At 42.8% G+C, this 16,437-nt stretch overlaps 1 protein-coding gene across 3 annotated transcripts in view; it reads left to right on the top strand.

Annotated features, from left to right (window-relative positions):
* The window catches only part of DDAH1 (dimethylarginine dimethylaminohydrolase 1), a 219,135-nt gene extending 203,315 nt beyond the window's left edge, over positions 1-15,820 (top strand). For 2 of the 3 annotated variants that reach the window (XM_089684417.1, XM_089684415.1), the window contains 4 exons: positions 2,010-2,153; positions 5,417-5,586; positions 10,586-10,670; positions 15,465-15,820. In XM_089684417.1, coding sequence (XP_089540543.1) covers positions 2,010-2,153; positions 5,417-5,533 — 261 coding nt within the window. In that variant the 3' untranslated portion in view covers positions 5,534-5,586; positions 10,586-10,670; positions 15,465-15,820. The remainder of the gene's footprint in view (positions 1-2,009; positions 2,154-5,416; positions 5,587-10,585; positions 10,671-15,464) is intronic. The other variant, XM_089684416.1, reaches the window with a different exon arrangement.
* The last annotated feature ends 617 nt before the right edge of the window (positions 15,821-16,437 follow it).

Genomic DNA, 16,437 nt, shown 5'->3' with positions numbered 1-16,437 from the left:
TGATCACTATATTAGTGTTACTAACGGCGTCAGTTGTTAGTCAGTGTCCCTCCCAGATAATGTCTGTTAGTGCCAGAAGAAATTCGATTTTTTTTTTATTTCTTTATTGGATATGTTTTATATAAAAAAAATAGAACATATTTATTTTTTTTTAATGATTTGGTCTTTTCATTTTATATAATAAAAACAAATTTAAAACTGAATGGCAATCAAATACCACCAAACGAAAGCTCTATTTGTGTGGAAAAAAGTGATATTTTATTTGGATACGGTGTTGCATGCCTGAGCAATTTCCAGTTAAATTGGCACAGTGCTGAATAGTAAAAAATGCCCTGGTCATGCAGGGGGTAGCGCTTTCTGAAGATCAAGTGGTTAATGAAAGGCAAGTGAAGATGCTCTGTTGGTGTTGTATAGAGCCATGCCATTACAGGTAATGAAAAGGGGACATCCCTTGCCAATGTCAATTTAAGGGATTGGAGGGACTGCTACCATGCCTAAGGCCTTATTTCTTTTCTTTTGGAGACTTTTAATTATACACACCTCCTGGTCATTCCCAAAATATATTCGTTCCCCTGTCTATCCTCATTGTCTCCTGGAAACATCACATACAGAGATGTGTAGCTGTAGCTCTGAGGGTCTTTGCATAGCACAAAATGATTGTAAAAAGCCTGCATCCTACTCCTATTCATGGGCACTGTGAAAATCCTTCTGAATCTGGCTGTAAGGGATCTTGGAGATATTGCATAAAACTCAGATTAATATGGATTAATTGTACCTTAAAGTGTTACTAAACCCAGGACCCTGCATTCACTATATCTGGTCTCCCCAGACCCTGCATTTACTATATCTGGTCTCCCCGGACCCTGCATTCACTATATTTGGTCTCTCTAGACCCTGCATTCACTATATCTGGTCTCCCCGGACCCTGCATTCACCATATCTGGTCTCCCAGGACCCTGCACTCACCATATCTGGTCTCCCCAGACCCTGCATTCACTATATCTGGTCTCCCCGGACCCTGCATTCACTATATCTGGTCTCCCCGGACCCTGCATTCACTATATCTGGTCTCCCCGGACCCTGCAATCACTATATCTGGTCTCCCCGGACCCTGCATTTACTATATCTGGTCTCCTCGGACGCTGCATTCACTATATCTGGTCTCCTCGGACCCTGCACTCACTATATCTGGTCTCCCAGGACCCTGCATTCACTATATTTGATCTCTCCAGACCCTGCATTCACTATATCTGGTCTCCCAGGACCCTGTATTCACTATATCTGGTCTCCCAGGACCCTGCATTCACTATATCTGGTCTCCCACAGTACACACAACATGGATATTTTTTATTTTAGTAAATATAAATTGCTAAATACCTTTTCTCATCAGCAGTTAGAACATAGTTACATAGTTAGTCCGGCTGAAAAAAGATAAGTCCATCCATTTCAACCATTAAAAAAAAAAAAGTTATAATCCTATATCCACAGTTGAAGGCAAAAAAAGAACAGTCTTGTGACTCCTATCAGTGTCTGGTTGAGCACTGGTTAAAGCTTGTAGGAGGAGTTCTAATTTTGCTCTAGGAGGATGCAGAACCCCAGACTTGTCTGGGCAGTGCTGATTGGCCCTGTGCTGATCACATGCAGTCTCAAAAAGAGAGGGGGAAAAAAACCTCTCTAGCAATACACACCAAACTGAGCATGTGCAGAGTGACTCCACACGATATGTCTTATCAGGAGATAAAAGGATGACACTGGAAGAAGGGGAGGATCAGAGTAGTCAGGATCAAACAGCATTTTTACACAATGCAGAGGATTAACCCCCTAGGTTCCACAGTGAGTATAACAAGCATGCTTTACTGCATATACAGACTGATTTTACCGTTGTGGGTTTAGTAACACGTTTAGCATAAGTGTAATGTTAAATGGGTTGCATTTCCAGTTCAGCAGTTATGTTTGTTAACCTGTTATGTGAACAGATCTGAATTGATATTACTGTAATTATTTGGCAGACTATGCAGCAGATGAGTGATCACCGCTATGATAAGCTGACTGTCCCCGATGACAAGGCTGCGAATTGCATCTACTTGAACATACCAGGAAAAGGGCATGTACTATTACACAGAGCACCCGAGGAATTCCCAGAAAGTGTCAAGGTAACCTAAACCTAAGTGCAGCCTTAGATCAGGAAACAATGTTAACATATCACATGTTAAATGTCAGATCTAACTAGTAATTGGTTATTAGGGTGTGTATTAGTACTTCAGCAAGGTCTCGATGGTATATCTATTGGATAATTGCAAAAATATACCTTTTGATCCTTCCAGAAATCCTGTGCGCTGATAACTTGTGCTCCATGCCTGTGCACAAGGAGGGAGGAGGGGCTGTGGAGAGGGCGGTGTGCTTTGTAATCCACCATAAAAAAAATTGCCATGGCTGACACCGTGTGCTTAGAATTCAGAACCAAAACTACACACTGTTGTCGTGTCACAGAGGAAGGCAGGAGCATTCTGAGCAAACTGCGCATGTTTCTGGTACATCAACTGCATTTGTTTTGTACTTGCAACTTTTATATTAGAGCATGAGGAAATGTGCATGAATTGTAGAGATGAGTATGAATTTGTTTTGTGTTAATTTTGTCTTGTAAGCAGTTTTTTGTGGCCTTTCTTGGTCTTTAACCCTTTTACTGTTACTGCTGTAAGGCTGACAGCGGTGACAGCAAGGGGTTTTACATAAACTCCAGGCATCTGCAGCACCGAGAATGTATGTAAACTCCACATGCCAGCAGCGGGCTTTGTAATGAAAGTGATCAGGTGGTTGTACAGCCACCCAATTGCTTTCCATGACTCCCGATGTGCAGCCCTGCTGCAACCCCCTACCATGCTTCCTGGGCTCTGCTTTCCCACCTACGGGTTCAGGACCCACATGGGTAGTGTTGCTGGTTTGAGGAGAGGGAGACCAGCAAATACCAGTTTGCTGATCTCCCCTAGCTGGAAGTGACATGTAAAACATCACTTCTGGTCTCAGATGACGCTCTTAAGGAGAGAAGCTAATGGAGCGCGATCTGCATTCTATTAACTTCAATGGAAGGCACGTGAGACATCAGGGGTCTAAAAGACCGCTGATTTCTCAGTTAAGAGAACTTGCCTTAAAAATTAATATATCACATTGGGGATGTTTTTTGTTTTAATGAAAACAATAAATGTCAAAAAACAATGTTACATTTACGTTCATAAACCTCCCCCCATTGACACTTTGAGCCTGCCCTGTCTTTATGTATGTGCACACAAAAATGCAAGCACACTCGTTGGGGGAGCCTACCTATGAAAACGTTGCTTGCAATAGAAATGTCACATACTGACACACCGGAACAAGAGAAATAATTCTAGGGTTAGTGCTAAACCGATGACCAATTGGGGCTATTAAAGCCCTGCCTATGGAAAATATAGAGGACCATAGAGAATTGTCATTTTGCAGGTGTAAGCAAATTTAATGCCTTGGCACCATGCCTCCCAGCCCTTTAAGGGTTTTGTGATGCCAGTGGGCAGGGTTTTAAATCATGTGACCACCGTGATTGGCAGTCAGAGCAGTCATATGATCGGAAATTCCCAATCGCAAGTAGAGATTATGAGCTTTCCAATAGGTGCCGGTAACTGTGCCGGAAGCATGCAGGGACCGCACATTGGTTTACATTGTTACACAGATATGTGGCCTCTCGCAACAAGGTGAGACTTGATAAAGCACATGCCGCGAAACATGTTGTCCCAGCAACCGGCCTCTTCCTTCTAAAGCTGCGGCTCCAGCAAGAGTTCTTCCCCCTCCGTCTCTCCACATCGTGGTGACGTCATCCAGGACGCTGGGACGTCGGGTACACGTGGTCACTGCACTGACAGGCATTCTACTCCACTGCTTCCCTCTGAGCGGATGGGCCGTCCATCTTGGAACCTGGCTTTCTAAAGCCACAGGCTGGTTATTTATTTTTTTACCATATGAATTATTAAAGGCACACCTCCATACAAGGTGTATTATTTTTATCACAAAACTACACAGCGCCTGGCTCCTGTTTATACCTCCCACAAACCGATGTGTTTTTACCATGGCAGCAGTGAGTTTTTTTCCCCACCAATCATAGTTGACATATACCATTCACTTATTTCCTTTGGGAGACATCTGTGCGCTTTTATCCAGATCGTTCTTCGCAACAAGGTCCACCTGCTGAGCGCCCACATATTTGCGTACCATCGCCTGGCTCCTGTTTATACCTCCCACAAACCGATGTGTTTTTACCATGGCAGCAGTGAGTTTTTTTCCCCACCAATCATAGTTGACATATACCATTCACTTATTTCCTTTGGGAAACATCTGTGCACTTTTATCCAGATCGTTCTTCGCAACAAGATCCACCTGCTGAGCGCCCACATATTTGCGCACCATCGACGCCAAGAAGTTAAAGCTTGACATGTTTGGTGCAAAAAGACAGAGGGTGCACAGGCCTAGTGCATTACCTTTTTAAAAATTGATTTATTATATAAAAAGTGATATACTCACAAAGGAATAAAAGTCAAAGGCACATCATAAGAAATACAGCAAGGTCCAATCTCCCTGGAAAGTATCTTGGCAGGGACTATAGACCACCAAATGGCTGCCGCATTTCAAGGCAATGCCTCTTCCTCAGAGCCGATACCCTGTGGGTTCTTATGATGCGCCTTTTATTCCTTTGTGAGTATATCACTTTTTATATAATAAACCAATTTTTAAAGGTAATGCACTAGGCCTGTGCACCCTCTGTTTGTCTTTTTTGAATGCAGTTCATTTAAATCCCCCTGGTCCGTTGAGGGCAGCAAGGCATATATTCCATAGGCTATCCATGTATAGTTACTGACACTTCGAAGTCCATCGTCCAGCGCAGGAGTAAAAGCATCTGTTCGTTTTTCTTCAAGTTTGACATTTTGGGTATCTGTGTACATGGCACAGCCTCATCTTTTACATTTTACAAAAACACGGGGAATATATTGCATTTGTGTGACATAAAATATCTTTAATTTTTATTTTTAATTAAAATTTTGTACTTGTGCAAATATTGCTTGGCGTAAGAAATTTGAACTACCACTATTTTATTCTCCAGTGTAACTGCTTTCAAAATAGAAATGATTCTTTGGGGTTTTAACTAGTCTTCAGGCCTAACTAGTGTGCAAAAAAAATGCAAAAACAACTCTGGCAAGAAAAAGGATATAAAAAAATGTTCATAAATTGCAGAGATGTCTTTTTTTTTTTTAAATACATTTTAACCCTTTGCTGCTCTGTTCAAAAATAAAAAAAGAGTTTTGACTTTACATATGCGTTAATGACATTTAACACAGGGCAAACGCACATAACATAAGTAAAGTCATCACCAATGCTGCTCATTTTACTCTTGCAGGTGTTTGAGAAGCTGAAGGAACACATGCTGATCCCTGTAGCCAGTTCGGAATTCGACAAAGTGGACGCATGCCTGACCTGCCGCTCCCTACTGATAGATAAGTCACCCGACCTCTGAGCTGATGGACTCCGCCATGACTACGGCATCGGTTCAATCCTGTGGCCACTACTGTAATGCCCTTTAATCTGACAATCTACCACTGAGCTACTAATACTAAGCGACACGTCTTGTGGGGGGAAAAAAAAAAAAAAAAATTCTAGGGCTGGATTTTGATTACTAGATGATTTTATTCTATCACTTTATATTCATCTATGAACGCCTTAAATTCATAAACACAAAAGCCTGTTTTGTAATTCCGTAATTAATAATTCTTCATCATTATACAGCATGTGGGTTTGTCAGAATTTCACACATTTTGACCATTCATGAAAAACTCCACCCAACACTGTTCTGCACTCTTGTGGTTCTGGTCCAACCCTGCTGGCTCCTGGGTTCTCGTTGCGTCAGTACAGGGAGGGGGGCGGGGCAGTGACTCATGCTATGTAATGCATAGTCAGACAGAACAGAGGACACAGCAGTGTGGAAAGATGCCATTGAAAGAGGCCCATGCAGCTGTTGTTTGCAGTGATTTGCAGGCGACCATAAAAATATGACAATCGCTCCAGTGATTTATTGTGTTTTTTTTTCTAACGGGCTGCATTACTACAGCCCAAATCTGCAAGGCGTGTAATGGAAATATGCTGTGTTTATTCATCCATGAGTCACGCACAAGGGATTTCCAGTTATCTATGAGGTCCCCTTTAAAGGCTAACCCAAACTGGTATTTCAGTCTTAAGTGGATTCCAGTGTGTTGACTCTGCTTCTGATTTCCTATATATCTTAAAGGGTTAGTTCACCTTTACAGAAACAATACACCCTGTTCCAAATTATTATGCAAATGATATTTTTCTCATATACCTAAATAATTGATGTAAATAACAGTCAGCATAATTCTCATGTTATCAACTATTAAAGAGTACAATTCAAATTTTATTGAACAAACCTCCTAATGATAACAGGATTTTTTTTAAACATAAATAACTTCCAATGCACTGTTCCAAATTATTACGCACAGTACGTTTCAAAACACTTTATAGGTTGTAAAGAACTGAAAATTTTCATTTGTTGTGTTTGCAGCATATTTACTGAAATCAAAAGCTATTTCAATCAAACTTTTAACATTTTAACTTTTTAACAGGTCACGTTACATTGTAACATAGGACCCCTTATTTGATAGCAGCTTCACAAGTTTTGCATCCATTGAACATGTAAGTTTTTGGACAGTTTCTGCTTGAATTTGTTTGCAAGATGTCAGAAAAGCCTCCCAGAGCTGCTGTTTGGATGTAAACTGCCTCCCACCCTCATAGATCTTTTGCTTGAGGATGCTCCAAAGGTTCTCAATAGGATTGAGGTCAGGGGAGGATGGAGGCCACACCTTGACTTTCTCTCCTTTTATCCCCATAGCAGCCATTGATGCAGAGGTATTCTTTGCAGCATGAGATGGTGCATTGTCATGCATGAAGATGATTTTATTACGGAAAGCATAGTTCTTCCTTCTGTACCAGGGAAGAAAGTGGTCAGTCATAAACTCCACATACTGTGCAGAGGTCATCTTTACACGTTTGGGGACCCTAAAGCTCTGTTCCCATGATTCCGGCCCAAAACATGACTCCACCACCGCCTTGCTGACGTCGCAGCCTTGTTGGAACAGGGAGGCCGTCCACCAACCATCCACTACTCCATTCATCTGGACCATCAAGGGTTGCACGGTACTCATCAGTGAACAGGACTGTTTGAAAATTAGTCTTCATTTATTTGTCTGCCCAATGCAGCCGTTTCTGCTTGTGAGCATTGGTTATTGGTGGCCGAATAGTAGGTTTATGCACAGTTGCAAGACGCTGGAGGACTCTACACCTTGATGTCCATGGGACTCCAGAGGCACCAGCAGCTTCAAATATCTGTTTGCTGCTATGTAATGGTATTTTAGCAGCTGCTCTGTTGATCCGATGCATGGATCTGGCAGAAATCTTCCTCAATGTGCCTTTATCTGCACAAACCCATCTGTGCTCCGAATCAGCCACAAATCTCTTAATAGTGCGATGATCACGCTTAAGTTTTCGTGAAATATCTAATGTTTTCGTACCTCGTCCAAGGCATTGAACTATTTCACTCTTTTCGGCAGCAGAGAGATCCTTTTTCTTCCCCATATTGCTTGAAAATGGTGCTCTGCTTAATAATGTGGAACACCGTCCTTTAGTAGTTTTTCCTTAAATTGGGCTCACCGGCCAATCTAATTATCACAGGTGTACAAGATTGTTTTCAGTGATCAAAAGAGCCCTGACACACAATGCCATCCATGAGTTACACTGAAAAACAAAATATTTAATCTTTGTGCCACTTAAATAGAATTTGCATAATAATTTGGAACAGGGCATATATAGGTGAACCAACACCAGCCAATCTCCCCACCCCCCTGGTCCTTGCAGTACTTACCTCCGGAGATGCCGAGTTGTCACCACCCCGCTTCATCAGTCTGGAGATTTGAAATCTCTGTTCATCTCCCTCTTCTCCTGCAGTGCTTCTGGCATGAACCAGATCAATTCTGATTGGTCAGTGTCACAACATTGATGATGCTGACCAATCAGAATCCATCTGGTCTATCCCAAAAGCTCTGATGGAGAAAAGTGGGGATTTCAAATCTCCGGACTGATGGAGTGGATGCGGGGGTGCTGACAGCTGGGAAACCCTGGAAGTAAGTACAGCGGGAACTGGGGGGTGGTCATTGTTAATTTACATACACATTGTTTCTGCAAAGGTGAGCTAACCGTTTAGGATGACTGCATACATTACACTCTGGTTACACAATCACTTGTAGATGTAGTGACAACTATGTAATAGAAGGGACTACCTGACTAGATCTAAAACAAATAGGGTTCTTTTGCACAGAGGGCAGTAAAAGCATACAGCCGAACGCAGCTTTTACTGCCCCTCAGCCACTCAACTGAATGCTAACATTACAGATCCTTTCACACTGCTCTGTTAAAAAAAAAAAAACAAAACTCACCAAAAATGCATATGTAATTTAACTGTGTTTTGGGTGCATTTTCTGGATGCTTGATTCTAATCATTCACCTGTGAAACAGACGTGTGGCTCAAAAAGCACACCAAAAATGCAAACATGCTGTATTTTTTTTATGCATTTTCCATTCATTTCAATGAGCAGATGCAGTTTGGTGCGCTTTTTAAACATGCACCAAAAATACAGTATGCAGGACTTTAAAAAAACAGAGCATTGGTGTGAACAGTTCCATAGAATTTAAAGGGATACTTTTTATGCATTTTTGTTCCGCTATTTAAACACCAAAAGCGCATCAAAAACTGATCAGTGTGAAAGGGCCCTACAGCCTGACAGGCATTTTCAACTGCGGCTGCAGGTGCGGTCCTGCAATGTTAAATTGTTGTTTGGCAATTTAAAAAAAAAATACAAAAAAAAAAAAAAAACAGACAGCAGTAGTGCCTCTTAAACACCTGTCAGAAGCTGCTCTACTGCCCTCTGAAAAGTGATCCCTGGCAGATTGTTTTTCAGAGGATGGTAAGCACTGCTACCTGTCTGAGACCCTAGGAATGAGTAGAGTGATTTCTACAAATTTTGATTTCACTATCGCTGCTTAAGCAAAATTTGCATGAGAAACCATCTTTTTTTTCCCCTTTTTTTTTTTGGAGGGTCTGGGGTTTTGGAGCATATTTAGAGTAGTTTAACTAATTTCATTTAGGGCACTTTTACGATACTGTAATATTACATGCGTTACTGCATTGCAGCGCCATTCATTTTCTTTTCTTTTTTTTTTTAGGTGGTGGTGGTAATGGTGTGGTGGTGGTAATGGTGTGGTGGTAATGGTGTGGTGGTGGTGGTGGTAATGGTGAGGTGGTAATGGTGTGGTGGTGGTGGTGGTAATGGTGTGGTGGTGGTAATGGTGTGGTGGTGGTAATGGTGAGGTGGTAATGGTGTGGTGGTGGTGGTGGTAATGGTGTGGTGGTGGTAATGGTGTGGTGGTAATGGTGTGGTGGTGGTAATGGTGTGGTGGTGGTAATGGTGTGGTGGTGGTAATGGTGAGGTGGTAATGGTGTGGTGGTGGTAATGGTGTGGTGGTGGTAATGGTGTGGTGGTGGTGGTGGTAATGGTGAGGTGGTAATGGTGTGGTGGTGGTGGTGGTAATGGTGTGGTGGTAATGGTGTGGTGGTGGTGGTGGTAATGGTGAGGTGGTAATGGTGTGGTGGTGGTAATGGTGTGGTGGTGGTAATGGTGTGGTGGTGGTAATGGTGAGGTGGTAATGGTGTGGTGGTGGTAATGCTGTGGTGGTGGTGGTGGTAATGGTGTGGTGGTGGTAATGGTGTGGTGGTGGTAATGGTGTGGTGGTGGTGGTGGTAATGGTGAGGTGGTAATGGTGTGGTGGTGGTGGTGGTAATGGTGTGGTGGTAATGGTGTGGTGGTGGTGGTGGTAATGGTGAGGTGGTAATGGTGTGGTGGTGGTAATGGTGTGGTGGTGGTAATGGTGAGGTGGTAATGGTGTGGTGGTGGTAATGCTGTGGTGGTGGTGGTGGTGGTAATGGTGTGGTGGTGGTAATGGTGTGGTGGTGGTGGTGGTGGTAATGGTGAGGTGGTAATGGTGTGGTGGTGGTAATGGTGTGGTGGTGGTGGTGGTAATGGTGTGGTGGTGGTAATGGTGTGGTGGTGGTGGTGGTAATGGTGTGGTGGTGGTAATGGTGTGGTGGTAATGGTGTGGTGGTGGTGGTGGTGGGTGGAACACCATTCATTTTCAATGGCACCCCTTTGCAGAAAGGCAACACACCTGCCTTACAGAGCGATGCATCGAAGAACTTTGTGGTGCATTGCCAAAAATGGTACCTATCCAGTGTTTGGCACGTTAGGGTGCATTTGCAGCCCATTCATTTCAATGAGATGCCTTAAGAAAAGACACATTAACACAGAGCCTGACACATTTGCTTTGAATCTAAGATCCAGCTAAAAAAAGTTAGGAGCCAGGTTTTTTTTAAACTAACAAACCTTTATTTTCAACAACAAAAAAAAAAACCTCTTCTCTTATGTAGCCCTGATGTGTATCATTACAGATGTACGGCACAGATTTACACACGGACAATACATGGAGGTGCCGGTATGTGAAGAAGGAAACAAAAAAAACTAGCTCTGCTGCAGGTAAGCAGCGGAGCTAACGTTTCTTTTTTTGTTTTTAGATATTAAAAGTTGCCCATTGGGTACTTTCACCCCCTTCCTGCCCAGGCCAATTTGCAGCTTTCAGCACTGCCGCACTTTGAATTGACAATTGCGCACTGTGCCCAATGACAATGCAACACTGTACCCAAATGAAATTTTTATCATTTTTTTAACAGATAGAGCTTTTTTGTGGTGGTATTTAAGCACCACTTGGTTCTTTATTTTTTGATAAACAAAAAAAGACCATTTTTTTTTGTCAATTTTCTAATTTCTGTTTGAAAATTTAGCAAATAACTAATTTTTCTTCTTTACTGATGTGCACTGATGAGGCTGCACTGATAGGTGGCACTGATGAGGAGGCACTAATGGGCACTCGGGCAGCACTGAGAGGCTGCACTATTTAATAGAGCACTGATGATCAGTGTTAAAGCACCTGTCAGAATTGACGATTACCGGCTCTTCTCTCCTCACGCTGTGACAGCGCATGAGGAAAGGACTGCCGATAACCAACAAAGTTTGTTTACAGTATGATCAGCAGTGGTTGGACACAGCTGATCACATGGTAAAAGGCTGCTGTGATTGGCCCTTTTTTTGCTCGATCACAGAGCACGTGCGATGCGTGCCCCTGGAGCACAAAGTGGGGGCAGGGTTTTGGGAGGACATCAGACTCCCTCCCAGAACTAGCCAGCCAAGCTGTAGCCATCATTCAGCTATAGCATGGCAACTAGGAATGGGCTATCAAAATCCTGGCATTTGTCGAGCCCTGTATTAACATAACGGCCATTAACACATGTGCTTCAGCACACCTCAAAAACATAACTGGGCCCTTGTATTTTTTTTTTTCATTTGTCTATTATATTGTTATGTGCAGTATTGCTTCAGATGTTTTATTTTACTTTTTACAATGTTTCTGTAAAATAATGGGGAAATTTTTGGCACAACAGTAGTCCTAGATTAGTTGAGACCCCGTTCACATAATGCGATTTGAAATGGCAGACAGAATCACTGCCATTTTGCCGGCAATTCAAAATTGCGGCAGAACGCTCTTTTGGGCGCCAATATTGTTTAAATACCCCAAATGCGGTGCAATTCTGCGGTTGTCAAGTGACAGAATTGCTCAGCAATCACAGCAAAACATGCAGTTAAAAATTGTGCTAAGCTTGTCACCCAAAAAGGAGCAGGAGCTTCTTTTGGATCGTCTAGCACGCATAGGGCAGCTCATAGAAGTGAATGGACTACCCTATGCGTGACACGCAATTCCACATTTAAATTGTGCTTTCAAAATCACAAGCAAAACTCTTGTTCCCACTATGTGAGGTCTGAACTAGGCCTGAAAAGAACATCCATAGCCCTCAGAAGCCATTTCAAACCCATCGCACCATTGAAACCACCAAAACCACCTTCATTTTGCCTTACCCATTGACACCAATGCATTTCATCATACTGTTGAAGGTTACAGAAATCTCCCAATCTTTGCTGAAATTTCAGGGAAATGAAAACTCCCAATTTCACTCCTCCAAAAAAATGTATTGTTTAGTCTTGTGCGTCAAAATATATTTGTTGATACATCTAAAGGAGATGAGGATATAATGTTTATGGCCCAGTGCCATCTTAATAGCATCACAGACCCCTGGGAAAAGTAATGCACTGGGACTCCTACCAGCTTGCCCCAATTTATGCACCTACTTTCAAGAATTAAAGTATAAATAGTTAATAGAATTAAACATTTATTAGTATTTTCAATAAAATCGATTTGAAACAATAAGAAAGTATACCATAAATCAAAGACTAATCAACACAGGGCACAGTACGGGGAGAGAAATTGTAGATTTAGCCCAGTGACAAGCTGCTGCTGTCCCCATAGCCCAGATTCTGAGACACTATCTGGGACATGCCTATTGGGACAGCTTAGTAAAAAGAATGACTGTCCCAGCAAATCAGTTGGCGAGTATGAAGTAATGCAAGATTATCATGGGGCCCCCATGCACCTGGAACCCCTGGGCAGTGCCCAAGGGAGCCCAGGCATTAAGATGGCTCTGGTGTAGTCAGCTTGAAAAACTCAGGTGGAAAGTTTTTATTGGCAGTAGTTTGTCTCTGTCCCCTACCTACAATGCTATGATAAAGATGTCACTCTCCAGCAGCTCACTGTCCTAATTTTTTTTTTTTGTTAACCCCCCCAAGGGAGGGTGACACCATCCTTTGTCTTTGTAATGGCTGTGACTGTTGAATGGAACTGTGAATACCAGTGGTGGTGATCTTGCCTTTTGAGTTGCTGAGCAAGAGTAAAAATTGTTTTGGGTGGAGTTTGATAAGTTAGGCCATGTGAAGCCAAGGTACAGCTTAAATCTTTAAATAAATCATTCCAACTGTCTGATGTTTGTTAACAAGTTAGTCCACTGAAAATTAATATCTTTGATTTGGATAGCTTTCGGCAGGTTGGGTCAGCCACCAATTTCTCATTGACCCCACCAGCATGATCTCTTTATCTAAATTTCATGTCTGTTAAACTGGTGCAGCTACTTTTTTATGTAGAATGCAGTCCGAGAAATGTGCTTTATCCTACTGCAGCAGGAGGAGTGAGACTTCTAAATCAGGTTCTATACTGTTAATTGCCAGGAACAATCACCCACCCCCACTGGAGTTCTCAAAAGATAAAAGGATACAGAGACCTTCAGCTCAATTCACAAAGCTAACAAAGCAGGATAAGGGTCTCTAATTTTAAGCCCTTTCCATACCTGCCCTGCAGCCCTTAAATGGGCCTTTGTGTGTGTAGTGGAGGCGAGAGATAGCCAGGGATGCATTAGAAGCTTTGTGGTGTCATTAGTAAAAAGGGGCATTATCTGGAGATGTTGTGGAGGTTGAAGCGGCATGATTTGGACAGGGATTGGATGTGGGCCTTAAAGGATATTTCAGAGTTCAGGATTATACCTAGCACCTTGGCATGCTGGGACAGGTTTATAGTTGAACCGTTGATCTTGACAGAGAAGTCAGGGGAAGAGGCACGTGGGTGAGGAAATATTATCAGATCAGTTTTAGATAGATAGACTGAGTATGAGGAAGTGGTGTGACATCCAGGCTCATATGTCTGTTAGTAAGTCAGTTATGTGTAAAGAAACTGATGAGGTGAGCTGCGGGGTAGAGAGATAGTATTTCTATGCTGATGACCCCAAATCTGTTGGAAGCCATGGGAAGCTATCAGCTGACTCAGAAAAATTGTAGATCAAAAATAGGAGAGGTCCAAGGACAGAATCTTGGAGGACCCCAACAGTAAGAGGAATAGGAGAGGAGGAAGAAGAGTTGTATGTGACACTGAAGGTGCGGTGAGAGTTGAACCAATGGAGAGTACAGTCACAGAGACCAAGGAAAGCATTTTTGGAGGAGGAGGGGGTGGTCAGCAGAGAGGTCCAAGAGTAAGAGTTTGGAATAATGACCATTGAATTTAGCTGATGGTAAGTCTGTTGTGAGTTTTAGGAGAGCAATTTCTGAGTGTTGCGGGTGAAATCCAGACTGAAGGGGATAAAGAAAATTATTCTCAATGAGATGGCAGCTCAGCCGGTTGTAGACTAGACGTTCAAGAAGTTTGGAGACAAAAGGGAGTAAGGGGATGGGTCTAAGGTTGTTGTGGGGTCCAGTGAGGCCTTTTTAAGTATGGGGGTGGCTAGTGCGTGTTTTAGAGGGTTGGGGAAGATGCTAGTTGAAAGGGAGAGATTGAAGATATGAGTTAAAGAGTGTAGGATAGAGTAAGAAGTTGACCAAAGTATTTGCTAGGGAACAGGGTAGGGTCCAGGAGGCAGGTGGTTGGTTGGGCATTAGAAAAATGTTTAGTGACTTCCTCTATAGTAGCTGGGTTTAATTGAGGGAAGTATGGATTGTGCAGGTGGACAAGGAATGTAAGCTGAGGGAGATATATGTACAGTGGAGATCTCATCCTGCAGCTAAATTTCTGTGCCTCCTAAAGTGGTCTGCATTTGGATCATTTTTTAGAGGCATTTGACATGCAGTGAGGAGGCAATATGATGCTTCCTCACCACCTGTGTTACCCCGCAATTGCTCCACGAGCATGCTGCAACTGTGTGAATTGCACGTGGCTATGGGTCATTTGTACCATTCACTTGTGGGTTGTGCTCTGCAGTGGCACTACACACCAAATGCCAAAGTGGGGATCGTTTTTGCTGCAGACGAAAAGTAAAATGTCACACAACTGCAGCATGTGAACACCACCATCTAAAAATGCAGCTCAACCATGTGTTTTTAACACAACCCTCCCCACACCCCAACTGCATGTATAAATGCGCTCCTACCAATCACTTGATCATGGTTATTGGCTGGCATAGTGGCCATATGAGCACCATCTCCCAATTAAGAATAGAGGCTGGAAGCAGTTTTGGCACACCACTTTGAATGCGCAGCGAGCACGCTCTCAGCACAGAAACCCTCCGTACTTCCATACACGTGTATTATATGGTTAAAAAGCTATGTGAATTGAGCCTATCGTCAGCATTCCAACTTCTCCCCAAACTGGAACCTTTTTTAGGGTGCATTCACACTTGGGAATACTGCATTGTGATTTAGATGTGAGAACCCCAGCGATTAGTTGCAAGAGGCCCATTGAAGGCAATGGAATGCTGCCCGCTCTCGCAGCTAATCGTGACCACTCACATGTAATGCAGCAATCACATGTGAATGATCGTCCCTGGATGCGGGCAGTGGACTAAAGCTTTTTAGGTGGACTAAGCCTTTTTATGTTCATCACTGAAATATAACTATCCTTTGCAGTCAAAGTGGAAATCGTTTTGCAAGCTGAGCCCTCCCTGTGGAAATCTACTGCCATCACTGTGCTGACGTAACAGACTGAATGTTCGATCAGCCCGAACTCGGCTGCTGCTCCCCTCCTAAAACTGTTGTAAACAAATTGAAGAGAGCGATATTTTATTGTGTTTTTTTTTTTTTTTAATGTTCTGCTGAATAAAAGTAATTTGAGCAAACACGTTTTAGACTTGAACTAGACTTCTAGCATTAATCTTGAACATGTGGGTGTTGTAGTTTTCAAAGAAACTGTGATTGCACATGTGAAAAAATGTAACACTGTCAGTGAACAATAAAGTTATTACCATAAGGGATTTATTAAGACATTTCTGAAGTTGTCATTTTGTTGTGAATTTTAACTTGTATCTAAATACAAGAATAAATATGTCATATATTGCAGGTGACCCGTGCTTAGATGCTGAAGCTGCATTGGTTCATTACAGGTATTTATATAGAGCTGTCAATTTGCACAGCACCTTCCATAGTGTACATTCACACGGGCACGTCCAGGGGCAGACTGACAACTCATGGGGCCCCGGGCAATATGGGATCATGGGGCCTCTGTGTCCTTGCCCAAACTCAAAAAAGCCTATGAAAAAAGGTACCAGAGGCATCTCATGGGCCCCCCTACTGACCCCGGGCCCTCGGGCAGTGCCCGAGTTTCCAAATGGTCAGTCTGCCCCTAGGCGCGTCTACGCGTCTAGTGCTAGAACTTACATTGCGTCCATTTCCAAATATCTGATGCTGATATTGTAGTTACCTTTACTATAATAGCAACTTAAAAATGTAAGTCACATTTCTTAATCATCAGGAGTGACCCCTAAACTTCTGAGTCCCCCGTACACATCAGGAGTGTCTGCCAACACGTCAGAGTCCCCATTATACATCAGGAATGCCATATTATATTTCGGAGTCCCCCATTACATATTAGGAGTGTCCACTT

The sequence above is a fragment of the Staurois parvus genome, unplaced genomic scaffold (genome assembly GCF_062004578.1).
Source record: "Staurois parvus isolate SC_StPar_1 unplaced genomic scaffold, SC_StPar_1.0 ptg000347l, whole genome shotgun sequence".
Lineage (NCBI taxonomy): Eukaryota > Metazoa > Chordata > Amphibia > Anura > Ranidae > Staurois > Staurois parvus.
The sequence above is the reverse complement of the archived record's forward strand: the minus strand, read 5'-3'. Positions and strand labels throughout refer to the sequence as shown.